This window comes from Oryctolagus cuniculus, chromosome 8 (genome assembly GCF_051225735.1).
Source record: "Oryctolagus cuniculus isolate XC-2025 breed Fujian yellow rabbit chromosome 8, ASM5122573v1, whole genome shotgun sequence".
Lineage (NCBI taxonomy): Eukaryota > Metazoa > Chordata > Mammalia > Lagomorpha > Leporidae > Oryctolagus > Oryctolagus cuniculus.
In genome coordinates this window covers 30,773,046-30,797,998 of record NC_142874.1, presented here as the reverse complement: position 1 = coordinate 30,797,998, position 24,953 = coordinate 30,773,046, and the positions used below count along the sequence as shown (strand labels likewise).

General features: G+C 57.2%; 2 protein-coding genes across 6 annotated transcripts in view; one reads left to right on the top strand and one right to left on the bottom strand.

Annotated features, from left to right (window-relative positions):
* Positions 1–3,030: 3,030 nt before the first annotated feature.
* DOK2 (docking protein 2) lies at positions 3,031–14,408 on the bottom strand. 3 transcript variants are annotated; one of them, XM_051836772.3, is made up of 7 exons: positions 13,949–14,408; positions 10,670–10,753; positions 9,140–9,183; positions 7,090–7,371; positions 6,794–6,872; positions 5,785–5,969; positions 3,031–5,696 (listed from the first exon to the last, which is right to left on the bottom strand). In XM_051836772.3, exons 3-7 carry the CDS (start codon positions 9,161–9,163, stop codon positions 5,175–5,177), a joined length of 1,092 nt encoding a protein of 363 aa, XP_051692732.3. In that variant the 5' UTR covers positions 9,164–9,183; positions 10,670–10,753; positions 13,949–14,408; the 3' UTR covers positions 3,031–5,174. The 3 variants fall into 3 exon arrangements, with proteins under 3 accessions (XP_051692732.3, XP_051692733.3, XP_051692731.3); XM_051836773.3 differs by lacking the exon at positions 10,670–10,753; XM_051836771.3 differs by lacking the exons at positions 9,140–9,183; positions 10,670–10,753; positions 13,949–14,408 and adding an exon at positions 8,308–8,532.
* Positions 14,409–14,549: 141 nt separating this feature from the next.
* Positions 14,550–24,953, top strand: part of XPO7 (exportin 7) — a 96,084-nt gene continuing 85,680 nt past the window's right edge. For 2 of the 3 annotated variants that reach the window (XM_070047332.2, XM_070047331.2), the window contains exon 1: positions 14,550–14,702. In XM_070047332.2, coding sequence (XP_069903433.1) covers positions 14,685–14,702 — 18 coding nt within the window. In that variant the 5' untranslated portion in view covers positions 14,550–14,684. The remainder of the gene's footprint in view (positions 14,703–24,953) is intronic. The other variant, XM_051836770.3, reaches the window with a different exon arrangement.

Sequence of the window (24,953 nt, the reverse complement as noted above, 5' to 3'; positions counted from 1 at the left end):
GCCTGGGGGGTGGTGGAGGGGGTTGTGCAGCAGCTGGAATGAAACAAAGCAGGAGCTCTCCCAGGAGGCTGCCTGCTCCCCGCCTTGCCTCAAGCCACGGGTCTCCGTGGCAGCAGCTTCCCCTGGTCTGGGCACTTAGGCCACGCCCTACACAGTGTGGGAGGAGCCACCCAGACTCTCGGCCCCGCCCCCGAACATCTCTTTGCTCTTCTTTCTTCCTGTTCCTCCCTGGCCACAGGGCCTCAGACAGGAGGGACCCCTGCATCTCATGCCCCCACTGCTTTCTCAGATGAGGAGTCAGGCTGTGCCCTGCTGCCTGGCAGAGCCGCGGGGACCTGGTTATTACACAGGAGCCGTGGGTGAGCCAGGCTGCATTTATTCCTTATTTCATCATGGGCTGAGGGGGATTTAAAAAGTCCATGGGTGCCAGCGCCGCGGCTCACTAGGCTAATCCTCCGGCTGCGGCGCCGGCACCCCAGGCTCTACTCCCGGTTGGGGCGCCGGATTCTGTCCCGGTTGCCCCTCTTCCAAGCCAGCTCTCTGCTGTGGCCAGGAAGTACAGTGGAGGATGGCCCAACTGCTTGGGCCCTGCACCCACATGGGAGACCAGGAGAAGCACCTGGCTCCTGCCTTCGGATCAGCACAGTGTGCAGGCCGCAGCAGCCATTGGGGGGTGAACCAACAGAAGGAAGACCTTTCTCTCTGTCTCTCTCTCTCACTGTCCACTCTGCCTGTCAAAAAAAAAAAAAAAAGGCCATGGGAAATGTGTACTGTGGAAGAACTACCCATGGACTACAAAACTTGTTTTTTTAAAGATTTATTTATGTATTTGAGAGGCAGAGCTACAGAAAAAGACAGGGAGAGACAGAAAGAGGTCTTCCATCCACTGGTTCACTCCCCAAGTGGCTGCAACAGCCAGAGCTGGGCTGGCCCAAAGCTAGAAGCCAGAAGCTTCTTCTGGGTCTCCCACGTGGGTGCAGGGACCCAAGGACTTGGGCCATCCTCCACTGCTTTCCCAGGCCACAGCAGAGAGCTGGATTTGGAAGTGGAGCAGCTGGGCCTCGAACCGGCACCCATAGGGGATGCCGGCACTGCAGTCTTTACCCACTACACAACGCCAGCCCCCCAAACCTTTTTGTGCTCATAACCAACTTGTCTGTTAATGCCTCTTCGCCAGGAAGCTTTTGGGATTTCCCTCCCATGTGGGAGACCCAGATTGAGCTCCTGGCTCCTGGCTTTGACCTTGGGCATTTGGGGAGTGAACCAGTGGATGGAAGACCTCCCTCTGCGTCTCCCTCTCTCTCTCTGTAAAGTCCAAATAAACAAATAAGCTCCACCCAGGTCTCTCACAGGGATGCAGGGGTCCAAGCACTTGGCTCTTCCTCTGTTGCTTTCCCAGGTGCATTAGCAGGGAGCTGGATGGGAAGTGGGGCAGCCAGACTCGAACTGGCACCCATGTGGGATGCCTATGGGATGCCGGCACTGTAGACGGTGGCTTAACCCGCTGTGCCACAATGCCACCCCAACAAATAAATCTTAAAACAGAAAAGGCACAGAGGGAAGACAGAGAGGCCGGGAAGCAAAAAGGCACAAGGCAGCCTCAGGGGGCCTGTGCACGTGGGTGGCAGGCCCCAGCCCGCTGGGTCTCTAGGTGCCGGGGCGCCTTCCCGACCTCGCCTCCGAAGGCCGTTCCTAAGTATCCCGGTCACCTCAGAGCTTCTCCGGGGACCCCCTTCCGGGCGGGGCAGTCCCCTAAGGGGTCCAGGGGGCTCGCCCACCCACGCAGCAAGCGCCGTCCCCAACGAGGGGCCAGGCACGCGGGACTCGCGGGGTGTTGGGGGCCCCCTCAACCGATCCCTCGGCCGTTGTCCCTGTCACGCCCTCATCGCCCCCTCCCCAGACGCCCAGGCCGGCTCCGACCTCGCACCGCCCCCCAGAGCGAGGGGAGGGGCGGTGTTCAGCGTAAGACCTCACCTCTGGGAGGCAGGATCCGCCGGCCCCACGTGGGACTGGAGGGTCCGGGTTGGAAAGCCCGCAGGTGAATCCCTTCCTTCCGGGCACTGCCCCCAGACTTGGTAACGGCTAAGCCCCAGTGGCCTTTTCCACAGGCTAACACTGCCCCCTGCTGGGCTGATCCAGGTGGTCACCGCGAACGAGGACGTGGGAGCGGTCTCGCAGCTCCGTGGGGGCGCCAGGCCTTCCTCCCCACGGTGTGCCCTGGGGCTGGGATGACGTGGTGTCCACGGTCGCAGCGCTTCCGCCTACACAACAAAGGCAGGACCCCAGGAAGGCCCTGGCTGACTCTCTCCAGCTGCTTGCCCCCGGGCCCGAATTCAACACTAGACACGGCTGAGGTTGCTGTGCACCCAGGAGACCAACGTCAGCCCAATTGTCCCTCCTTTCCCACCTACACTCCAGAGCCCCTGCTGGCTCTTCTTTTAGCCTCAAGAGGGTAATGCGGGGGCCAACGGTGTGGTGTAGTGGGTTAATGCTCTGGCCTGAAGCGCTGGCATCCCATATGGGCACAGGTTCGAGTCCCAGCTGCTCCACTTCCCATCCAGCTCTCTGCTATGGCCTGGGATAGCAGTAGAAGATGGCCCAAGTCCTTGGGCCTCTGCACAAGCTCCTGGCTCCTGGCTTCATATCAGCGCAGCTCCACCAGTTGCGGACATTTGGGGGAGTGAACCAGAAGATAGAAGACATTTCTCTCTCTCTCTTGGCCTCTCCTCTCTGTGTGTGTAACTCTTTCAAATAAATAAATAAATAAATATTAAAAAAAAAAGTCCTGGAAAAATGGAACTAAAGGGATGAGTTTATTTGGATGCAAAAAAATTAGTTTTTACATGTGGAAAATGTGCACTATAAAAAAACTACTCATGGATTTCAATTCTCTTTTAGTTATCACCACCTTCTTAACCTCAACATATCAGAAATGAAGTTTATCTTCTCGGAACCTGAGCTTATCCAGCAAATCTCTGGGGACCCCACCATCTGCAGAGCTGTCTCTATAATGCCTGTTTTTGAGACACAGAGACAGAGAGAGAGAGAGAGAGAGAGAGAGAGAGAGAGTGCGCTCATTCAGTGGTCTACTCCCCAGATGCCTACAGCGACCCGCCAGGAACCCGATCAAGGGCTCCCACACCAATGGCAGGAATTCAGGCACCTGTGCTATCTATCACCTGCTGCCTCCCTGTTAAGTGAGGGGAAATCTAGATTGTCGCCTGTTCCTCATCTCTGAGCACAGACCCGTCCTGGACACATGCCTCCCCTTACTCTCTTCATACCCCTTACAGATGCACCTTAAATGCCACCTTTGATACGAAGCCTGTCTTGGTCCCCCAACAAAGACTTATCTCTTCCAAAGGCCAGATCTTCTTTCTCCTTCTTAAAAAAAGAGGGGGGTGGCGGGACTGTGGGCATACCAGGCCCTGCCTCCACCTGTGGCACTGGCATCCCATATGGACACTTAAGGTTTGAGTTCCAGCTGCTCTACTTCTGATCCAGCTCTCTGCTAATGCACCTGGGAGAGCAGTGGAAGATGGCCCAAGTGCTTGGGCCCCTGCACCCACCAGGAGACCCAGAAGGAGCTCCTGGCTCCTGGTTTTGGATTGGCCCAGCACTGACTGTTGCAGCCATCTGGGGAGTGAAACAGTGGATGGAAGACCTCTCTCCCTCTCTGTGTCTGTAACTCTGTGTCTGTGCCTATCTAAGAAATCAATGCATCTTTAAAACCATATGATAGGTACAAAGACTCACAACAGCCAGGGCTTGGTTGGATTGAACCTCCCCCCACTGAGAACTCAACCCAGGTCTCCCATATAGGTGGCAGGTACCCAAGGACTTGAACCATCGCCTGCCACTCTCCAGGTGCACATGAGCAGGAAGCTGGGATGGGGAACAGAGTAAGGACTCGAACTCAAGGCCTCCAGTATGGGATGCAGACATCCTAGCTGCAAGGCCAAACACCTGCCCCTGTTTGTTTATGTATTTGAAAGGCAGAGTGAGAGAGAGAGAGAGAGAGAGAGGTCTTCCATACACTGGTTCACTCCCCAAATGGCTGCAACGGCCAAGGCTGGGACAGGCCAAAGCCAGGAGCCAGGAGCCGCTTCCAGGTCTCCCCCACTATTAGCAGAGAGGGGGATGGGAAGTGGAGCAGCTGGCGCCCACATGGGATGAAGCAGCCGCTGTACCTGCTATGCCCTGTGCACCTTGAATTTGAGTCAGGAGGGCTCTGTCCCCCTAGGCGGATGAATGGATGAACCTGTCACTGAGAGAGTGGCTTTGTCATGCAAACCAGCTCTCCTGCCGTGATGCTGAGCTCTTGTGCTCCCCAGCACCCCCCCCAAACCACCATTCTCACAGCAGCAGCAAAGGGGTGCAGCAGGTTAACCCCTCATTTGTGACTGCCGCATCCCCTATCTGAGTGCTGATGCCAGTCCCGGCTGCTCTGCTTCTAATCCAGCTTCCTGCTAATGCTCCTGGGAAAGCAGCGGAAGACGGTACCTGGGACCCCTGCCCACCTACCAGGGAGACCCGGATAGAGTTCCCGGCTCCTGGTTTCAGTCTGGCCCAGCTCTGGCTGTTGTGGGCATCTGAGGAGTTAGCCAGCAGATGGAAGCTCTCTCTCTCTTTCAAATTAATTAATTCAGTACATTAAAAAAACCAACCAACCAATCAACCACTTTCCCAGTGCACTCTCACTTCCGTGGGCACAGACACCCGGGACCTGCAGTCCCAGCGCTCCCGGTTGGCTTCTGGCTGGCCCAGTCCCCTCCCTCCCCTCCCCCACACCCCCTAGCATTCATCCAAACAAAAATACTTGGGGAACTTTAATGCTACAGAGAAATCGGACACCTGCCCGATAGCTGCGGCCACTCTCCAGGGGGGTGGGGCAGGGGTCCGCCCAGAGCCAGGCCTGTGTCTGCGTGGGGGTGGACATCAGCAGGCAGGAGCCACAGATTTGCCCTCTGCCCCCCAGCGCCTTGCGGACCGCGCCCCAGAGAAGGAAGTAGAAGAGGAGGAGGGTGCGTGGGTGGGTGGGTGCCTCCAGGGCACCCTTCCTGCCCCGGGGTGGTGACTCACCCCGCAGGCTCTGGGAGGGGCAACCCCGCCGACCCAGCCGCGGCCAGGCGGACAGCAAGGGAGGGGAGGGGAGCGAGCGCCGGCCGCGCGGGTCACTTGGGGCCTTTCCTGAGAACCACGTTGTCATACTCGGCGGCCGGCGGCCAGCCCGAGGCAGGGCGCTCCCGCCGCCCCCACGCCTCGGCCCCCGGCCCCTGCGGGCTGTCGTACAGGGTCAGGGCGGCCACACCCTCGGGCTCGTCGTAGATGGGGTCGGGCCCCGCGGGCGGCTGCTCCTCGATGCTGTCGTACAGCGGGTCGGGCGGGGGCAAGGGGCGCGCCAGGCTGTGCCCCCGGCGGCGGGCCACGGCGTCGAAGGGCACGGCGTAGTCCCCCTCGGGGGCCCGCGTGCGAGGCGCGGGCAGGGGCGCGGCGGGCGGCGGCGACGGCAGCGAGTCGAGCGGCTGTGCGTAGGGGCTCTCGGGGCGCGCGGCGGCCGGCGCGGGGCCCGCGTTCTTCTGGGCGCTGATGGCCTCCTCCAGGGCCGAGAAGATCTCGTTGCCCTGCCGCGTTTCGAACTCAAAGCTGCCCTCTCCGGACAAGCAGCGCCGGCCTGCCTCGAAGGAAAAGGTCACCTAGGCGGCAGGGGTCGGGGGTCAGGGGCCCGAGCAGGTGCACTGGGCCCTCCTGATCCTCTCCAACCTGGCTCGCGCTTTCGCTCACCTTGTCCCGCCCGAACCGTCGCAGAAACCTGTAGGGCCAGTGGAACAGCGGTGTGCCGGGCTCCGAGCCGCCCCACAGCTCCAGGGCGTTCTCCCCGGCTCGCAGGATATAGGAGCCCCGGAGCCGGCACCTCTCGCTGGCTTCTGTGGGTCTCATGGTCACTGCAAACTCCTTGCAAGGGACCACTGGGGAGCAGAGAGGAGAGAAAAGTCGGGGGGAGGGGCGCAGCCTCCAGGAAAAGCATGACAAATTCCTCCGGCGTGGGGGTGGGGAGCACCTGTCTGGATGGTGTAGGCTGAGCTGGCCTGAGCCGGGTCATCCGGCCAGGTACCTCCACCCCCACGCGTGCCCACCCACCCCGGGCACATCCACGCGATCCTGTGCTCACAAGCTTCCTGTTGGTGTTGCCAGGCCCACAGCCTGGGCTTCATCTCACCTCTCACCCACAAACCAGCTGGCTCCCCAACTCCCACTGTTAACAGCTTCAGGGGAAGCCCGACCCTGCCTCCACTGCCTATGCCTGCAGGTGCCCTGGGGGGCGGGGGAGCTTAGGTGGACAGGGGACTCTGTGTCCACCGGCCATGCTTGTACAAGCATGCACACGCACGCACACACAGCCCAGAGGACAAGAGCCGGTGACAGTGGCACCTGCCTTGTCACCCAAAAGCTCCCAGCCACCTGAGACTTGCACAGGCAAACACAGAAAAGTTCTCTCTCTCTCTCTCTCTCTCTCTCTGTTCTCCCCTCCCCCAGACAATCGCTGGGGTCCCAGCACAGAGGACTTAAGAGCAGCAACCTCACGTGGGGCCCCTCAGCCTGAACAAGACGGGGTGAACCAGCAGTGGTACTCAGGGAGGCGCCCCCCCCCCCCGCCTTGGGCAGCACCGGAAGCAAGGGGGAAAGGCTGATAAGGCGACTGGCCCAGGTTGGGGACAACCACGAGACAGGAAGACTCGGGGACTGGCAGGGGCCCCTCACCTCCTCCCACCCACACCCCAGGGAGCCTCACCTGTGGCCCGGCTGTACAGCTCGTTGATCTCCATGTGGGGCTGGCCACTCTTCCCCTCGGGCACCTGCAGCTCCTTCCTCTGCCCCAAGGGGAGGAGGCCGGGATCTCAGCACCTCTGCTGCCCTCCAGGCTGTCCTCCAACCCCTGAGCCCCTCGTGCACTCTCTGGACCCCCTCGTGCACTCTCTGGACCGGGCTGCCAACTCCAACACCCTGACCTGGACGTTCTAACACCTGCTCACCGGAAGTGGCCAGGGCCCCCCCCCACCCCCCCCCCACCCCTTCTGAACGACTCACGGGGAAAGCCAGCAGACAGATGGCCTGCAGCCAGTCACTGCGCTCTGCCGTGGGGGCTGCCAGGAGGTACAGGCGCTCCTTGGTCTCCAGGAGGAAGGCGCTGGTGTCCCGGGGGCTGCTGGCCTCGGAGCCGGCCTCGGCCACCCGCAGGCAGTCACTGAGGCGGATGACCCTCCGGCCAGCATCTCCCCGACGTGTCTTCTCTGGGCCCTCCTGGAGCTCCAGGCGGGCCAAGGCGCAGCCCGACTCCGCGTACAGCACGGCCCCGAACCGGCGCCATTTCTGAACCCAGATGCGTGGGAGAGGGAGCACCGGGAGGGAGCCACCCAGAGAGAGAGAGAGAGAGAGAGAGAGAGAGAGAGAGAGAGAGAGCTTGTGACCACAGGGAAGGGGGGCTTGCACGGGAGATGGGGACGGATAGGGAGGCAGAGAGGGTAACTGGGCCCACGGAGTGCGAGGACAGGAGATGGGCCAGAAGCAACAGAGAGGCTGCTGAAGGCAGCAGGAGGCACAGCAGTGAGCTGCAGGGGGAGCAGGCTGCGAGCAGCGGGAAGCCCGCCCTGCAGGTGCTGGTCTAGGGAAGAGCACCAGTGAGCTCCAGAGGTAGAGGAGGGGTTGGGGGGAGCGCCAGGGGCCTGCCCTGGACATGTTCACAAGAGAGGGCCTGTCTCCAGAAAATTCTCTCCGGGCCCCCTGAAGTTTTCTGCTTGACAGGTAGGGCGTGGAGGGGAGTGGAGGGAAAGGGGAGAGAAACAGAGACTGACTGGGTGGGTCCGCTGGGGACAAGACTTCCTCATTCAAGGAGGCCAGGAGAGGAGGAGGAGGTTGGACGCCCTGAGGCTGCAGCTCCCAGAGGCCCCTGACCTGCTTAATGCCAGCCAGACACTCCCCCCTCCACAAGGTGGGGAAAGTGAGGGAGACCCTCCAGCATCGTCCCGGATTGCCCCCCACCCCATGCCTTCCATCCCTGTCCAAGCTGCCCCAGGAGAGGAAGTCGAGAGAGAGCACAAGAACGCAGGAGCTAAGTCAGCACCCTCCTTCCTCTCCACCCCCGCCTGCGCCACGGGGCCTGGCTTGGGAGGCAAGCATGGTAAGGAAAGAGCCTGCCTGAGCTGGAACGCCGGCATAGTCCCCACAGAGGGATTGGGAGCCTGGAGCTCCCTCCAGCCCCTGCACCCAGCCCCTGCGCCCAGCCCCTGCGCCCAGCCCGGCTCCCACCTTCGCAAACGCTTGGTGCTGCTGCAGGTACAAGCAGCCCTGCTTCACAGCCACGGCCTCCATCGTCTCACCATCTCGGGCCCCTGGCGTCCACTCCCTCCTTCCACTCCGCCCTCTGCCTCTCCCCTCTCTTCTCAGCCTGTGTTCCCCCTTCTCGCAAGTTCAAGTTCATTTCCTCTCTGCCTAGGGTTTTCTGCACTGTTCTAGCCTGCTCGCTGACGACAGGCCGATAGGCTTGTGGTTTCTTGCTCTGCGTGCATGTGTGTGTGTGTGTGTGTGTGTGTTTGGTTTCTGATGAGTGAGCTTCACACTCAAGCTTCCTGCATTTCCAGCCACTAAGAAATAATGTCCCCAAAAAGCCAAATTCCAGCTCCTCCAAGAGCAGCAACTCAGGGACACGGGACGGCATGGGGAGTCACCAGAGAGAGCGGCTGCCACCCAAGAACAGTGAGGCCCAGAAACCCGGTCCGCGAGTCAGACTCAGAGCAGCAGGCCCCAGGCCCCAGGCCCCAGGCCCCGGCTGGCTGCTGCTGAGCACCCCCGAGCTGGAAGAGGCCTTAGAAAGCAACGGGCCCAAGTCACTTAGAAACGAGGAAACCCAGGCTCACAGCGGGGTCTCGGCACTTGCTCAAGGTCGTCAAGCTGGAAGCCAGGTCTCTCAACTGGCTGAGGGCTGCAGCACACTCAGCACTGCACACACACACCCCTTCCCACTCCGTGGGAACACTGCCTCACCCTGCCCACCGCCCGCCCACACGGTCTGGAACCAGGGACATCCCCTCTGGAGCCAGCACTGACTGCCAGCAAGTGCATCTCAGCTGTTGGATCTCACCTTTTTTCCAGGCTTTGGGAGCATCAGGAAGTCACAGGGCTCATCTGGAAGTGATTAAAAAAATTTATTATTTATTTGAAAGGTAGAGTTACACACGGTGGGATAGAGAGAGAGAGAGGGAGAGAGAGAAAGAGAGAGAGAGAGAGAGAGAATCTTCCATCTGCTGGCTCACTCCCCAAATGGCCTCAACAGCCAAGGCTGCGTCAGGTTGAAACCAGGAGCCAGGAGCCTCATCTGGGTCCCCACGTGGGTGCAGGGGCCCAGGCACTTGGGCCATCTTCTACTGCTTCCCCAGGCCATAGCAGGGAGCTGGAAGGAAAGTGGAGCAGCCGGGACTTGAACACCATATGGGATGACGGCATCACAGGCAGTGGCTTAACCTGCACCACAACAGGGGGTCCTGCAAACATGATCTATGTAGCAACAACTTCAATATAGATATTTTTTTCTTGACAGGCAGAGTGGACAGTGAGAGAGAGAGACAGAGAGAAAGGTCTTCGTTTGCCGTTGGTTCACCCTCCAATGGCCGCCGCGGCCGGCGTGCTGCGGCCAGCGCACCACGCTGATCCGATGGCAGGAGCCAGGAGCCAGGTGCTTTTCCTGGTCTCCCATGGGGTGCAGGGCCCAAGCACTTGGGCCATCCTCCACTGCACTCCCTGGCCACAGCAGAGAGCTGGCCTGGAAGAGGGGCAACTGGGACAGAATCCGGTGCCCTGACCGGGACTAGAACCTGGTGTGCCGGCGCCGCTAGGCGGAGGATTAGCCTAGTGAGCTGCGGCGCCAGCCCAATATAGATATTTTTAAAAGTTTTATTTATCTTATTGGAGAGGCAAAGAGAGAAGCAGGGACAATGAGCTCTCATCTGCTAGTAAAACAGCCAGGACGGAGCCAGGCTGGCATTACGAACGGGGAACTCAATCCAGGTCTCCCGTGTGGGTAGCAGGGACCTGAGCACCCACTGAGCCGTCACTCCTGCTTGCCCGGGGAAACAGGAACAGAAAGCTGGAATCAGAAGCAGGGCTGGGGCTTGAACCCAAGCACTCTGGAGTGACATGGCTTAACAATTAGGCCTAACTCACCCCTCCTCCAATACATATTCTTTTTTTTTTTTTTGACAGGCAGAGTGGACAGTGAGAGAGAGAGACAGAGAGAAAGGTCTTCCTTTGCCATTGGTTCACCCTCCAATGGCCGCCGCGGCCGGCGCGCTGCGGCCGGCGCACCGCGCTGATCCGATGGCAGGAGCCAGGAGCCAGGTGCTTTTCCTGGTCTCCCATGGGGTGCAGGGCCCAAGCACCTGGGCCATCCTCCACTGCACTCCCTGGCCACAGCAGAGAGCTGGCCTGGAAGAGGGGCAACCAGGACAGAATCCGGCGCCCCGACTGGGACTAGAACCCGGTGTGCCGGCGCCGCTAGGCGGAGGATTAGCCTAGTGAGCCGCGGCGCCGGCCAATACATATTCTAAAATGCTTCACAGTTCATGTTCACCAGCCACACAGTCACCTAACGAAGGCAGACCAGGTCTGAACACACCTGCTGGCAGCTTGCTGAGAGCCGCAGAGCCAGCTGGGAGGCTGTGGAGGACGCAGAGCCCAGGGCGCCTGGTTGATTGATTTTCTGAAAGGCAGAGTTACAGACAAGGAGAGACGGAGATCGTCCATCTGCTGGTTCACTCTCCAAATGGCCACAACAGCCAGGGCTGTGCCAGGCAGGAGCCAGGAGCATCATCCGGGTCTCCCACGTGGGTGCAGGGGCCCAAGCACTTGGGCCATCTTCTGCTGCTTTCCCAGGCCATTGCAGAGAGCAGGATCGGAAGTGGAGCATCCGGGACACCAACCAGAAACCACATGGGATGCCAGCGTCGCAGACAGGCCCAGCTCCAGATCTTTAATTCAGTTTTGTTGGGCCCCAGCTGGAATCTAGACCCTGTGCAAGTAGATGAATTGCCTTGAGAAATCCAAGCTCCTGGGATGGCTGAGGTCTGCGGAGAGTGCTCAGTCACCAGCTCGCTGCCCGCAGCTCTGCCACATGGGTTAGTTAGCACAGGCTGAGCCCCCAGCCCATGGGAGACTAAGCCATTGTTAGGGGAGACGCACGCACCTGGGGACGTGGTTAGGCGTGTGGAGATGGGACACGGCCCGTTCTGTGATTCCGTGTCGCTAGTCCCAAAGGAGACCCAGCTCCGCCTGTGGAGCGGGAGGGGACGGGCGTGTGAGGCCCCCCCGCGGAACTCTGAGGGCAGAGCTTGCTGAAAGCGCCAGTTCTGGGGCAGCTTTGCGCCCCAACACGAGAGCTTGTTTCTCCACCGCTCCCATGGCCCAAGCGGTCATATTCCACCCGGAACCACAGGGGGGCACCCGAGTTTACCAGACGACACCAACACTTGACACCTGGAGGCCTGAGCCCCAGGTAAGGCACGCACCCCTTTCCCCTCCTTGCCGGACTTGGTCCATATCCGCGGCCTGCAGCAAGAGGGCGACACAGCCACACGGCTGTGGCCCTCGGAGGCCCTTGCGACTCCACCTGGGGCCCCTGGAGAGCAGCGCTCACCCAGGAGAGGGCAATCCTGGACACAGGGCCCCACAGACTCAGCTCTAAGACACAGCAGAGGGGCAGAGAAGTAGGGGGAGGCCCTAGGCATTCCCGGCATCAGTGAGGGGAAGAGAAAGTGTTGGAAAGGATCCTACAGAGGCTTCCACGCGGCACAGGTGGGGCTTGGAGTCGCCCTTGACTACTCTTTGCTTTGACTGGAAAGGAAGGGGCACCCTAAACCCCACGCGTGCCTCAGGTATTGGCTGCTGGGACCCTTTCTTTCATAGTGGTTTCTCTCAGCAGGAGAGAGGACTCAACACAGGTCAGAAACCAGGGCTCCAGGGTCCTGTTCTCCTGCAGGGATGATAACGGATCCCCACACGAAGGACTTGCAGTAAAGAAAGAAGCAGAGACTGCCTCCGGCTCCCCCACTGGCTCGGGGATCAGGTGGCCAGCAACAGGTGTACAAGGGGGCACTCCCCGAGGAACAGCCCACAGGAAGACATGCAGGATGGGTAGCGAGCGGACCAAGGACGGAGCAGAGGAGCGAGTGTGCAGAGGTTCCGCAAGGTCCCATCCGTGCCTCCTGCACCCCCACTGGCTCCTGGCCATGCGGGGAAGCTCAAGCCCAGTTTCTTTCTGGGCCTGCACCACCTCTCGCCATTACGTCCATCGCTTCTCCCAGCACTAAGACGGAGGAGAGCCTAGAGATCTTACCTAACACTGGCATAAAACTTCAAGGGCTTAATGTTCAATATGAGCCCTGCCCCCAAACCCAGAATGAGACGGAGACACAAAGAAGTGACGTTCAACAATCATTTACTGGGGCTGGTGCTGTGGCATAGCGGGTAAAGCTGCCGTCTGCAGTGCCGGCATCCCATATGGGCACCGGTTCTAGTCCTGGATGCTCCACTTCCAATCCAGCTCTCTGCTGTGGCCTGGAAAAGCAGTGGAGGATGGCCCAGGTCCTTGGGTCCCTGCTCTCACGTGAGAGACCGGGAAGAAGCCCTGGCTCCTGATTGGTGCAGCTCCAGCCATTGCAGTCATCTGGGGAGTGAATCAGTGGATGGAAGATTCTCTCTCTCTCTGCCTCTCTCTCTGTAACCCTGCCTTTCAAATAATAGTAATTAAAATTTAATTAAAAAATTAAAAAAATCATTTACTGAACACCAGCTCTCTGTTGAGGTACTGGGGACATAGGATAAATAAGACAAACAAACAGAATCCCTATTTTCCTCGTGTAGTTCGAGCTGGTGAGCCTGATAATGAGAAGACTAGGTAGGTCACGTCACACAAACAGGGGTCAGTGTCGTAGGACAGTGATGAGGTCGGGGACGACTTTCCAGACGGCGGGAAGAAGACCCCTCTGGGGTGACAGCTGAGGCACGAAGGCAGCACTCCTGGCATGAGTTACTGTGAGTGCAAAGGTCCTGGGGCAGGAACACCCTGCCTAGGAGGAACTGCAGAGAAGGCCAGAATGACCAGAGCACGTTGAGCAAGTAGGGATATGGGAGAGACAAGGTCAGGATGGACAGGTGGCCTCTCGGGCTACGGCAAAGACTTGGGCTCTCAACCAGCAGGTCCAGGATTTTAAGCAGCGATGTGAATTATCTGGATTACAATAGAAGCAACACTGCTGTCCCGCAGCTGTAGGGATAACAGATTATCCGGGAGCAAGGCAGCAGGCAGGGAAACTAGTCTGGAATCTACAACCAGAGCCCAGGAGAAACGTCATGGTGGCCCGGGTGGGGTGTTCTCGGTGGCCAGATCTGGGTGGGTGTGTGTCAGCCAGATTCATCCGGGCTTGCCAGCAGATTGGCTGAGTGTGTGTGCGCCTTGAGGATCAAGATAACTCCCGGGCGTCTGTTTTGTGAGCTGGTGAGGCAGGGCAGTGAGAGACACAGCAAGCGACAAGTGGGTGAGGTGCAGGGTGGATGAGCCCGGACAGCTCTGGGCCTAGAGCAGCAGGAAGTGGTCACCTCTGCTCCAATCGGTCAAGCAGGGAACGCAAAGGTTGCCAGTGCAGTTGTGGCTCCGGGAACACTCCACTGCAGAGCAATCGATTCAGGTTCCGACCCCGCCGCCCCTGTCTCCCGGCACGCATGGCGCTCCATGATTGGACATCTCAGGGGCCGGGCTTGCCAGAAGCAACGGTCAGCAGCTCTGCCTCGCTCCTGCCTCCCAAATCCCCTAAATCGATCCTATTGGCAGTCTAACCTAGCGCAGCAAACCCCCAGCTGCAGGGACACCTGGGAAATGTAGTTTTTAGGTGCGTCCTACCTTGACCAACCAGGAAGACGCACTAGAAAGGAGGTCGGCAGCGGCGGCCACGATCGCCCAGTGCCAGTCCACTGCACCCCCAGTGTGAAGGGCCACTCGCCCCCACCCGAGGCGCCGGGTCAGCCGTGGAAGCCGGAGAGCGGCGCTCCGTGGCAGCGGCAGGGACAGGGACCCCACCCCACCGCCCCCACCCCAGCATCTGAGCCCCCTCGGGAGGCTGCGTGTGCTACCCCTCTCTCTGCGCGGGCCATCGCCGCAGAGCAGGACGGCAACAGGAACCCGGAGCTGGTTCTCTGGAGGACGCGGCCCCCGCGGCGCGGGAGGGCTCCCCGCCGGGAGAGGCGGCGCCACAGCTCGGCCCGTCCCTCTGCGCGCCGACCCCCGGCCCGCGCCCGCCCGAGCAGCGCGGCCCCTTTAAGCCCCATGTAAACAAAGCTTTGTTCCCCCGGCGCCCCCGCCTCCGCGCTCCCCCGGCCCGGCGTCCCCGGGCCGCTGACGTCGCGCGCGCCTCGACGCCGTCCCGGCGCCGCTGCGCATTCTCCAACCCGGGCTCGCGCCGCCGCGGCCTGCGCAGCCGAGCGACGCTACGCCGCGAGCGCAGCGCGACGGGCCCCCAGCGCGCAGGCGCAGCGGCGACGGCGGCGGCGGCGGCGGCGACGGTGGCGGCGGCGGCGGCCCCGGCCGAGGTGCGCGCCGGGGGGGAGGGGGGGCCGGAGAGGAGCATGAATGGAGCAAAATGGCGGATCATGTGCAGGTGAGAGGAGCGGCGAGGGGGAGGGGGCGGCCGCGGGGGTGCGGAGTGGGGCGGGGGGCGCACGCGGCCCTCGGGCTCGCGAGGCCGCGCCGCCGCCGCCGCCCGTCCCGGAGCTCCGGGGCCTTTCCCGCCTCCCGGGCCGGAGGGGGGGCCTCTGCCATCCCCTCCCACCCGGCCGCACGCCCGGCCGGCGGGGCCGCTGGGGCAGGGCCCCGGCGTGCTCAGCCCACGCCGCTCGGCAGCCCCGTGCCTGCCCCGCTGGAGGGAGGCCTCCGCGCGAGTCCTCGGCACCCCCACGCCCCACACACGCACACGCGGGCGCGCGGGAGGAGGGGGTCCCCGCCGGCCCCCCCACGCTAACAAAAAGAGGACCTCGCGCGGGCCACCCGCTCCCCACACTGTTTCCCGCCACCTTCGTCCCCCTGGCGGCCCCGGCCCCGGCCCCTCGCGCCCACCCTGCGAGTCGCAGGCCCCGGCCGCGGTGCGGGAGCCGCGGGGTGCAGGGGGTGTGTCCGCCGCGAGCCCGGCGGGCGCGGGGGTCGGCGCGGGCCCTGGGAGGGGGCAGTGCAGCGCCCGGTCCTGCAGCCTGGACGAAGTTCCTCCCCTCCGCGCCCCGCGGCGCGTGTTCCTGTGACAGTGGCCGGGGCGCCTCTGGATCCCGCCGTGCGGGTCTGGGTCTGCGGGGAGTGACTGAGAAGTGTGGCCTTCGCCCCTTAGAGGGGACCGGGCTGGCTGCCGATGCGTCCGGGACTTGGAGGGTTAGGTCTTGGAAGCGTGAGGGCGGAATGGCATCCAGAAACTTCACCGCGAGCCGCGTGAAGTTGGAAGGCCGGCACCGTGGCCTCGTTCAGGACGATGCACACAAGGCGGCAACAGTACTGACAGCAGCGTGGCACCTTGCGCTTGTGGCTGTCCTCTGAGAAGCCTGCGGGTCTATGAAGCGGCTTTATTTTGCACGTTCAGAGTAAGTAGGCACAAAGTGGCTCCTTAAGTAACTTTAAAGGAGTCGCAGAAGCGAGACTCAGGATTGGCTTGGGTGAGGGTTTGTCAGGCTGCGTGGACCAAAGTCTGCGGATGGGACTCCGGGGGTCGACCTCTGGGGGGAGGACCCAGTGTTCCTGTCAGTGGCTGGTAGCCTTTCCCAGGGACGCTGTGGGATGCAGGGGAAGCCAGTGCTTTTCGTGAATATGCGTCTGTTCTGTCTCCTGTCAGGAATGAACTCTCGATGTGATTCCCATCTTGGAAGCAAAAACGTTGTTATCCCTATGAGGACGTTGAAATATGTCAAAGCAACGTTCATTGCGTTGTTTGCTCCATGGAGGGTCTGTTTGATTTTTAGTATGGAGACCCAAAACAATTAGGAAGATGAGAAGTTGCTAACTTTTTTTTTTTAAATAAAGATTTATTTATTTATTTGAAAGAGTTTCACAGAGAGAGGAGAGGCAGAGAGAGAGAGAGAGAGAGGTCTTGCATCTGATGCTTCACTCCCCAGTTGGCCACAACAGCTGGAGCTGCATTGATGCGAAGCCAGGAGCTTCTTCCGGGTCTCCCACGTGGGTGCAGGGATCCAAGCACTTGGGCCATCTTCTACTGCTTTCCCAGGACACAGCAGAGAGCTGGATCAGAAGTGGAGCAGCCAGGACCAGAACCGGCACCCATATGGGATGCTGGCGCTTCAGGCCAGGGCTTTAACCCGTTGCGCCACAGCGCCGGCCCCAAGAAGTTATTAACTTTTCACATTGAAGGGGAGTATGTTGGATACTGTTTTATTTTTACTCTTTGTTTACTTTTTAAAAAATATTTGCTTATTTAAAAGAGTAACAGAGAGAAAGGAGGAGAACAGAGATCTGCCATCCGCTGGTTCACTCCCCAGATGGCCACCTCTGCCAGCACTGGACCAGGCGGAAGCCAGGAGCTTCTTCCAGGTCTCCCACGTGGGTGCAGGGGCCCAAGGACTTGGGCCATCTTCTACTGCTTTCCCAGGCACAGCAGAGAGCTGGATTGGAAGTGGAGCAGCCGGGACGGGAACTGTTGCCCATATGGGATGCCGGCACTGCAGGCAGCAGCTTCACCCACTAGGCCACACACGAGTCTCCTTTATTTGCCTTCAAGAGCTGTGATGTGTTACTCCAGATTGGTGGTTAGTGGTCCTTCTATCAACAGGATGCATTTGTGAATGAATTTTTCCTCTTTAGAGCAGAACAGTCTGCTCTCCTTGGGGACCACTAAGTTAATTTTGGTGTTGGATACCTTGAGACTTCATGGTGGCAGAAAAGCCTCTCGGGAAAGGTACGCCAGGCCCCAGGTGGGAGGAGTAGGTAGATGCCAGGCCCCAGGTGGGAGGAGTAGGTAGATGCCAGGCCCCAGCAGAGGCCGCTCAGCAGAGGCACGGTGCGGGCTGCTCCTAGCACCGCTGGAAAGTGGAGTTCTCAGAGTCCATCACAGATCAAGATGCTGGTGGTCTGGAAGTTGGGTACGTAGATCTGCGAAGTTGATTGAATTGTGATGTGTCTTGTACTTTTCTCAACGTTGTTAGAGTTGATGCTAAGCAGTGTCATGTGAAGGCTGAAGTGTTGCACGTCATCTCTATTAGTGCAGGTATCTCTTTTGTTGTTTAATATTTATTTATTTGAGAGGCAGAGTTACAGAGAGGGGAAGAGGCAGAGGACTTCCATCTGCTGGTTCCCTCCCCAGATGGCCACAGCAGCTGGAGCTGGGCTGGTCGGGCGCCAGGAGCTTCTTCCAGGTATTCTGTGTGGGTGCAGGGGCCCAAGCACTTGGATCATTCTCCACTGCCTTCCCAGCCTCCCACATCAGCAGGGAGCTGGATCCGGAAGAGGAGCAGCTGGGACATAACCAGCGCCCAGTGCGAAGCCAGTGCCGCAGGTGGAGGCTTAACTGCTACAGCACAGTGCGGGCCCCTAGAATGTGTGCTTTACTGAAGGTTTTAAGTGCCGTGAATCTTCACTGGGGGAAGAATGAGAGCATCTGATTTGTCTCCTAGCCCCATCTGTAGGAGATGGCCTGAAGCAACCCATTGCTGTGATGGGCTTGCTTGCTTTTCTTTTCTTTTCTTTTTTTTTTTTTTTTTTTTTTTTGTTGTTGTTGTTGACAGAGTTATAGACCGTGAGCGAGAGAGAGACAGCGAGAAAGGTCTTCCTTTCCATTGGTTCACCCCCCAAATGGCCACCACGGCCAGCACTGCGCCGATCCGAAGCCAGGAGCCAGGTGCTTCCTCCTGGTCTCCCATGTGGATTCAGGGCCCAAGGCCCTGGGCCATCCTCCACTACCTTCCCGGGCCACAGCAGAGAGCTGGACTGGAAGAGGAGCAACCGGGACTAGAACCCAGCGCCCATATGGGATGCCGGTGCCGCAGGCGGAGGATTAACCAAGTGAGCCACAGCACCAGCCCCCGTGATGGGGTTTCTTACTCTTGGCTTCAGATAACCTTATCTGACTCCTACCAGAGAGGCCGGCGTGCAAAGCATTGCCAGGCAAGGACAGGCTCAGATTCATTTTGTATCCAGTCGTCTTCAGTTGGCCCTCCTTCCACTGCAGAGACAAATCTCAGGTTGAATGAAGATACTGAGGAGGACAGCACCATGGCTCACTAGGCTAATCCTCCGCCTAGCGGCGCCGGCACACCAGGTTCTAGTCCCGGTCGGGGTGCCAGATTCTGTCCCGGTTGCCCCTCTTCCAGGCCAGCTCTCTGCTGTGACCCAGGAAGGCAGTGGAGGATGGCCCAAGTGCTTGGGCCCTGCACCCCATGGGAGACCAGGATAAGTACCTGGCTCCTGCCATCGGATCAGCGCGATGCGCCGGCCGCAGCGCGCCAGCCGCGGCGGCCATTGGAGGGCGAACCAACGGCAAAAAGGAAGACCTTTCTCTCTGTCTCTCTCTCTCACTGTCCACTCTGCCTGTCAAAAAAAAAAAAAAAAAAAAAAAAGATACTGAGGATTCCGCGTCTTCTGTGCTGGCTGGTCATGGCAGGGCAGCAGCCCAGCCCTCCGTGGAGGACGAGAGAGTGTTGGCTTCAGTAGTGGCGCTTGAGAGGAAAAGGAGACGTGTCTGAATTGGGTTTGACTTGAGTGTGTTAACTGATCATTACACGTGAGTAATTCTGGGGGTTTGTGTGAAGCGTTCTGTTCCCAGGGCTCTACCCGGAGTCTTCAGGTGTTGCTGGCTGCTCTCTGCATTACTGCTGTAGTACAGAATAATTTCAAAGTAGTCCTGGTTTTGCGTTTCAGATGCAGTGATTAAACATTGACTGCTGGTGTAACTCTGCTAGCAGGTTAAAATGTAACAAGGGTGCAGAAATTTAGCCAGATCATAGCAAAACCTGGTTGTCTTTGTGGCTTTCACCATGGGTAGTCCATTTTGGGAAGGGAGTCCTGGACAGCTTTGGAGAATTTTAAGTGGAAAAATCAGTAACTTCTGTAACTTTTTTCGGTTAAAATAATACAGTCCCAGAATTTGCTTGGTGTGTGCAAGGCCCTTTGCGGAAGATTCAGAGGGGACACTGGGTAGACTGCTGAGGGTCGCGTTCGGAAGCACAAGTTAGCATGAGTGTGCTGATTGCCACATGTGCCATATTGTGTTGGGTGCTGTTGGAATAGCCACATCCCTCCCTCACCTGCAACTCTGCCTGACAACCTGGATCTAGCTTTTTTGTGGAATAATACTGTCTATGGTTTTTTTTTTCTTAAAGATTTGTTTATTTTATTTGAAAGGCAGAGTTACAGAGAGGCAAAGAGAGACAGAGATCTTCCATCCGCTGGTTCACTCCCCAGATGGCCGCAAGAGCTGAAGCTGCCCCGATCCAAAGCCAGGAGCTTCTTCCAGGTCTCCCATGCCGGGTGCAGGGGCCCAAGGACTTGGGCCATCGTCTGCTGCTTTCCCAGGCCATAGCAGAGAGCTGGATCGGGAGTGGAGCAGCCAGGACACAAACCGGCGCCTAAATGGGATGCCGGCACTGCAGGCAGCAGCTTTACCTGCTACACCACAGTGCCGGCCCCCTGTCTATGTTTTAAAAGAACATACTGAGGCAGGCATTTGGCTTAATGGTAAAGACCCTCACATCCCATATCAGAGTACCTGGGTTTGAGCTGCAGCTCCTGACTACAGCTCAGAGAATTGAGTTTCTGCCATCCATCCACATGGGAGACCTGGACAGAGTTGCCAGCTCCTGGCTTTGCAGGCATTTGGGGAGTGAGCCAGCAGGTGGGGGAGTGCTCATTTTGTCTCACTCTCTCTCTCTCTGCCTTGCAGATAAACTAAAGAACATATTCATGCTTACTTTGTAACTCTGACCTTTAGTGTATTTTCTCTTGAGAAAAATGAAGGAATGTATGTGTGTGTGTGTATATATATATATGTATATGCAAGTAGTATCGTTTGAGCACTTACACAGTAAAACACCAGCTATGTTACTGTGATGGATGACCTCTAATTTACATGGGTGGAGTGGAAAGACGTATCAAGAAGATCGCTGCTCTGTCTTACAGAGAAGGGAGCTTCCATTTGATCCAGAAATTGATGTGCATCATCGCCAGCTGTATTTTCTTTCTTAGTTGGGTTTTGAGAGCAATATTGTACCACAGTCCTTTGAGGAGGGAGAGTTGCCAATTTAAACCAATAAGCTAATGGCTCTCTGTAGGTACAACTACCGAGCCTACTTTGCTCGCTTCATTATTGTGAGGAAGAGAATCTTTGAAATCGCATCTTTTTTTTAAACACCGAACGTTTATTATCTGGGAGTGGCTCATCCAGAGGGTTCTGGGCTCTCCTTTAAGGTGAGCCGTCAGCTGGTACTGCAGTCAGTTTCAAGGCCTGCTTTCCAGTTCCCTAGCGTGGTCCTCGGTAGACCTCAGTCACTTGCAGGCTGGCGGCCCGAGATCCCAGCTCCGCTCTGACTGTGGTCTGGGGGCCTCTGCGGGTGCATCAGTTTTAAGGACTTTTTTAAAGTCTCTACTGGTGTCCTTTCTGTTTTAAGTGACATCTTTGTTATATATTTTTAATTTTTTATTGAAATCTCATTTGCCTACAGGTAGGGACAAAAACCCCCAGTGTTCAGCTTGATGGATTTTTTACAAGGTAAACACTGCTTTGTAACCAGCACCCAAATCAATAGATGTTATCAGTGCCCAGGAGTCCTCTTGGTGCTCTCCCCCACCACCCCAGCCTGCCACGAGTAACTGCCTATACCTCATACTACCCTGTCGTTTGATTTTTTTTTTTTTTTTTTTGACAGGCAGAGTGGACAGTGAGAGAGAGAGACAGAGAGAAAGGTCTTCCTTTCGCCGTTGGTTCACCCTCCAATGGCCGCCGTGGCCGGCGCACCGTGCTGATCCGATGGCAGGAGCCAGGTGCTTTTCCTGGTCTCCCATGGGGTTCAGGGCCCAAGCACTTGGGCCATCCTCCACTGTACTCCCTGGCCACAGCAGAGAGCTGGCCTGGAAGAGGGGCAACCGGAACAGAATCTGGCGCCCCGACCGGGACTAGAACCCGGTGTGCCGGCGCCGCAAGGCGGAGGATTAGCCTAGTGAGCTGCGGCGCCGGCCCTGTTGTTTGATTTTTAAACACGCTTTCAGAATTCGAGAGTAAGCTTCAGGCTAGGTACAGAAGTAGTAGTTAGTAAGCTTTGAGACATCTTTGTTTTTTCATGAAGAATCTGGTGGAAGTTGCCGATGCCCTGGCGGGGGCTGGGACACAAATACCGCTGCACCAGATTTTGCCTACAGCCGAAGAATGTTCATGAGCCTTGACTTCAGGGTTGTCCCTTTTTGATGAAAATGTTGATGTTTTATTAAGAAGCTGATTTACAGATATTTCTCTTTTGACATATTTGAAGGGTCAGTGTCACATAGTATGTGTTCCAGGGCAGTTACATGCAAGATGAATTGTTTAAATTTTAATTTAATTCAATGTAATTTGAAGAGAGAGAGAGCTTTCCCATCTCTTGCTGAGCCTCCCGTGTGGGTGGCAGATCTGACCATCAGAGCCAGCACCTGCTGCCACTTGGGGTTTTTACCTGCAGAAAGGTGGAATCAGATGTGGAGCCAGGACCCAGATCCAGGCTCTGATAATGGGACTTAAGCATCCCAAGTTGCCACTTTTTTTCTTTTTTTTTTTAAGATTTATTTCTTGGGGCCAGCGCTGTGCTGCAGCAGGTGAAGCCGCCACCTGCGGTGCTGGCACCCCAAGTGGGCACCGGTTCGGGTCCCACTTCCAGTCCAGCTCTCTGCTATGGCCTGGGAAAGTAGTAGAAGATGACCCAAGTCCTTGGGCCCCTGCACCTGTGTGGGAGACCTGGAAGAAGCTCCTGGCTCCTGGCTTCGGATGAGTGAGCTCTGGCTGTTGTGGCCAATTGGGAAATGAACCAGCAGATGGAAGACCTCCCTCCCTCCCTCCCTCTCTCCCTCTCTCTCTCTCTCTCTCTCTCTGCCTCTCTCTGCCTCTCTGTGACTCTGCCTTTTTTTTTTTTTTTTTTTTTTTTTTTTGCCAGGCAGAGTTAGAGTTATAGACAGTGAGAGAGAGACAGAGAGAAAGGTCTACCTTCCATTGGTTCATTCCCCTAATGGCTGCTACAGCCAGTGCTGCACCGATCCGAAGCCAGGAGCTGGGTACTTCTTCCGGGTCTCCCATGCGGGTGCAGGGACCCAAGCACTTGGGCTGCCCTCCCGGGCAACAGCAGAGCGCTGGACTGGAAGAGGAGTAACTGGAACTAGTACCCGGCTCCCCAGCCGGAACCAGAACCCAGGGTGCTGATGCCGCAGGCGGAGGATTACCCTAGTGAGCCATGGCGCCGGCCATGACTCTGTCTTGCAAATAAATAAATAAATCTTAAAAAAAAAAAAAAAGAACATTTTAAAAATATTTATTTATTTGAAAGGCAGAGTCAGAGAGAAAGAGAGACGGAGAGAGGTCTTCTGTCTGCTGGTTCACTTCCCAAACGGCCACGACAGCTGGACCTGGGCCACTGTGACACCACACCAGGAGTTTTTTTTGTTTGTTTTTTGTTTTTGTTTGTTTGTTTGTTTTTTGAAGATTTATTTTATTTACTTGACAGGCAGAGTTACAGAGAGAGGTAGAGACAGAGAGGTCTTCCATCTGCTAGTTCACTCCCCAGATGGCCACAACGGCCAGAGCTGCACTGATCCGAAGCCAGGAGCAAGGAGCTTCTTCTGGGTCTCCCACGTGGGTGCAGGGGCCATCTTCCTATCCCAGGCTATCCCAGGCCATAGCAGAGAACTGGATTGGAAGAGGAGCAGCCAGGAATAGAACCGGTGCCCATATGGGATGCCGGCGCTTCAGGCCAGGGCATTAACCCACTGCGCCACAACTGCTGGCTCCCCAGGAGCTTCTTATGGGTCTCCCACATAGGTACAGGGGCCCAGGAACATGGGCCATCCTCCACTGCTTTCCTAGGTGCATTAGAAGGGAGCTGGATTGGAAATGGAGCAGCCAGGACAAACCAGCGCCCATATGGGATGCCAGCATAGCAAGCCGTGGCTTTACCCGCTATGCCACAGCACTAGCACGCTCCCCGCCCTGCCCCCCATTCCAGGTGCCATCTTAACCTCTACACCAAACGCCTGTCTCAGCAAACTGAAGTTTCAAATACTGAACTATATTCTTCATGATGTTTAATAGTGGCCATTAAGCATCTACTAATGATCTGTTACTGCTGTGCAGACACATGGAAAGAAGTAGAAGACATGGTCTCCTGCTTCCAGGGGCTTTGCCTTTGAACTGGGAAGATAAAAGTAGCTCGGATTATTGCGTCGGGAGTTTGTGGTGAGACCGTGATTTTGTCTTCGTGTTTGAGTGAACCTGTTACCTTCGCCTCCATTGCAGTCCGCCTGAGGAACACAGTTACTCCTCACCTTGATTCTGACTCACTAACAGGGAGTTCTCAGTGCAGTGAGGCTGGAACGTGGCCGCAGGGGCATAGCAAAATCTTGGGGAGAGATAGGAGTTACAAAAATACAGTCCTGAGCATTTCCGTTTGCCCTTCACAGCTTCATGTGTGTTTGTGTGTGTACACACATGTGAGCATGCACACATCTGCCATAATAGAGAAAGGATGTGTTTGAGGAAAGAATGACAGTGTCACACTAGCATTAATCGGATTTTTAGCTGCTTGCTACTTTATACGATCTCATTTGATGCCCACAGCAACTCCATCGTAAGGTGGACATTGTAGAAATAATTAAAATGGGAGTTTTTCTTTTTTAAATTTTTTGCTTACTTGAGATACCAGCAGAAACAAATGGCCACAGTGGCCGGGGCTGGGCTGGACCAAAGCCAGGAGCCAGAAATGCATTTCAGGTTTCCCTTGAGTGACAGGAACCTGATTGAGCCATCACCACCGTCTCTCAGGCACTGCATTAGCAGGAAGCTGGAACTGGGGCAAGAGCTGGATTTGAACCCAGGCACTCCAATATGGGGCATGGATGAACCACTCACTAGGCAAAGCACCCATTCTGGAGTTTTTCTTGAAATTGATTGACTAAAAGACCAAGAGTCCTTGGAACATTTGGATGATGATCGTGGTGGTGGTAGTTATTGTAAAATTTAATGTAGTTAAGGTTGATGGAGTTAGTTGGGGAGTGGGGAAAGAGAATGCTGACGTCTGACCCTTTAGGAAAAAGGGTGCTGACTTCTGGTATCTTCTTTGGTGATGTGCTCTCAAATCTGTCGTCTTGACTTTTGGGTGGAAGCGGGGCTAACTCAGTATGTTCCTTTCCTTTTCTTTTTTTATTCAATCTATTTGAAAGGCAGAGTCACGAAGAGGCAGAGAGCGAGCGAGGTCTTCCATCCTCTGGTTCACTCCCCTAATGGCCACAGCTGCCAGAGCCGGGCCGATCTGAAGCCAGGAGCTTCTTTCCGGTCTCCCACATGGGTGCAGGGGCCCAAATACTTGGGCTGTCTTCCAGTGCTTTCCCAGGCCATAGCAGAGAGCTGGGTCAGAAGTGGAGCCGCTGGGTCTCGAACCAGCCCCCATATGGGATGCTGGTGCTGCAGGCTGTGGCTTAACCTACTACACCACAGTGCCGGACCTCAGTATGTTTCTAACCCAAGGCCAGCGTGGCAGGAACCAGATCGGAATTGGAAATAACTTGATGGATTTTATTGACCTGGCAGGTTCCTATTGTACTGTCCAAGGTGGTAAGCAGTAGCCACATGTCACTGTTTACATTTAAATTGAGAATTAAGCTTTTCAATCTCACCATATTTCGCAGAGCACCT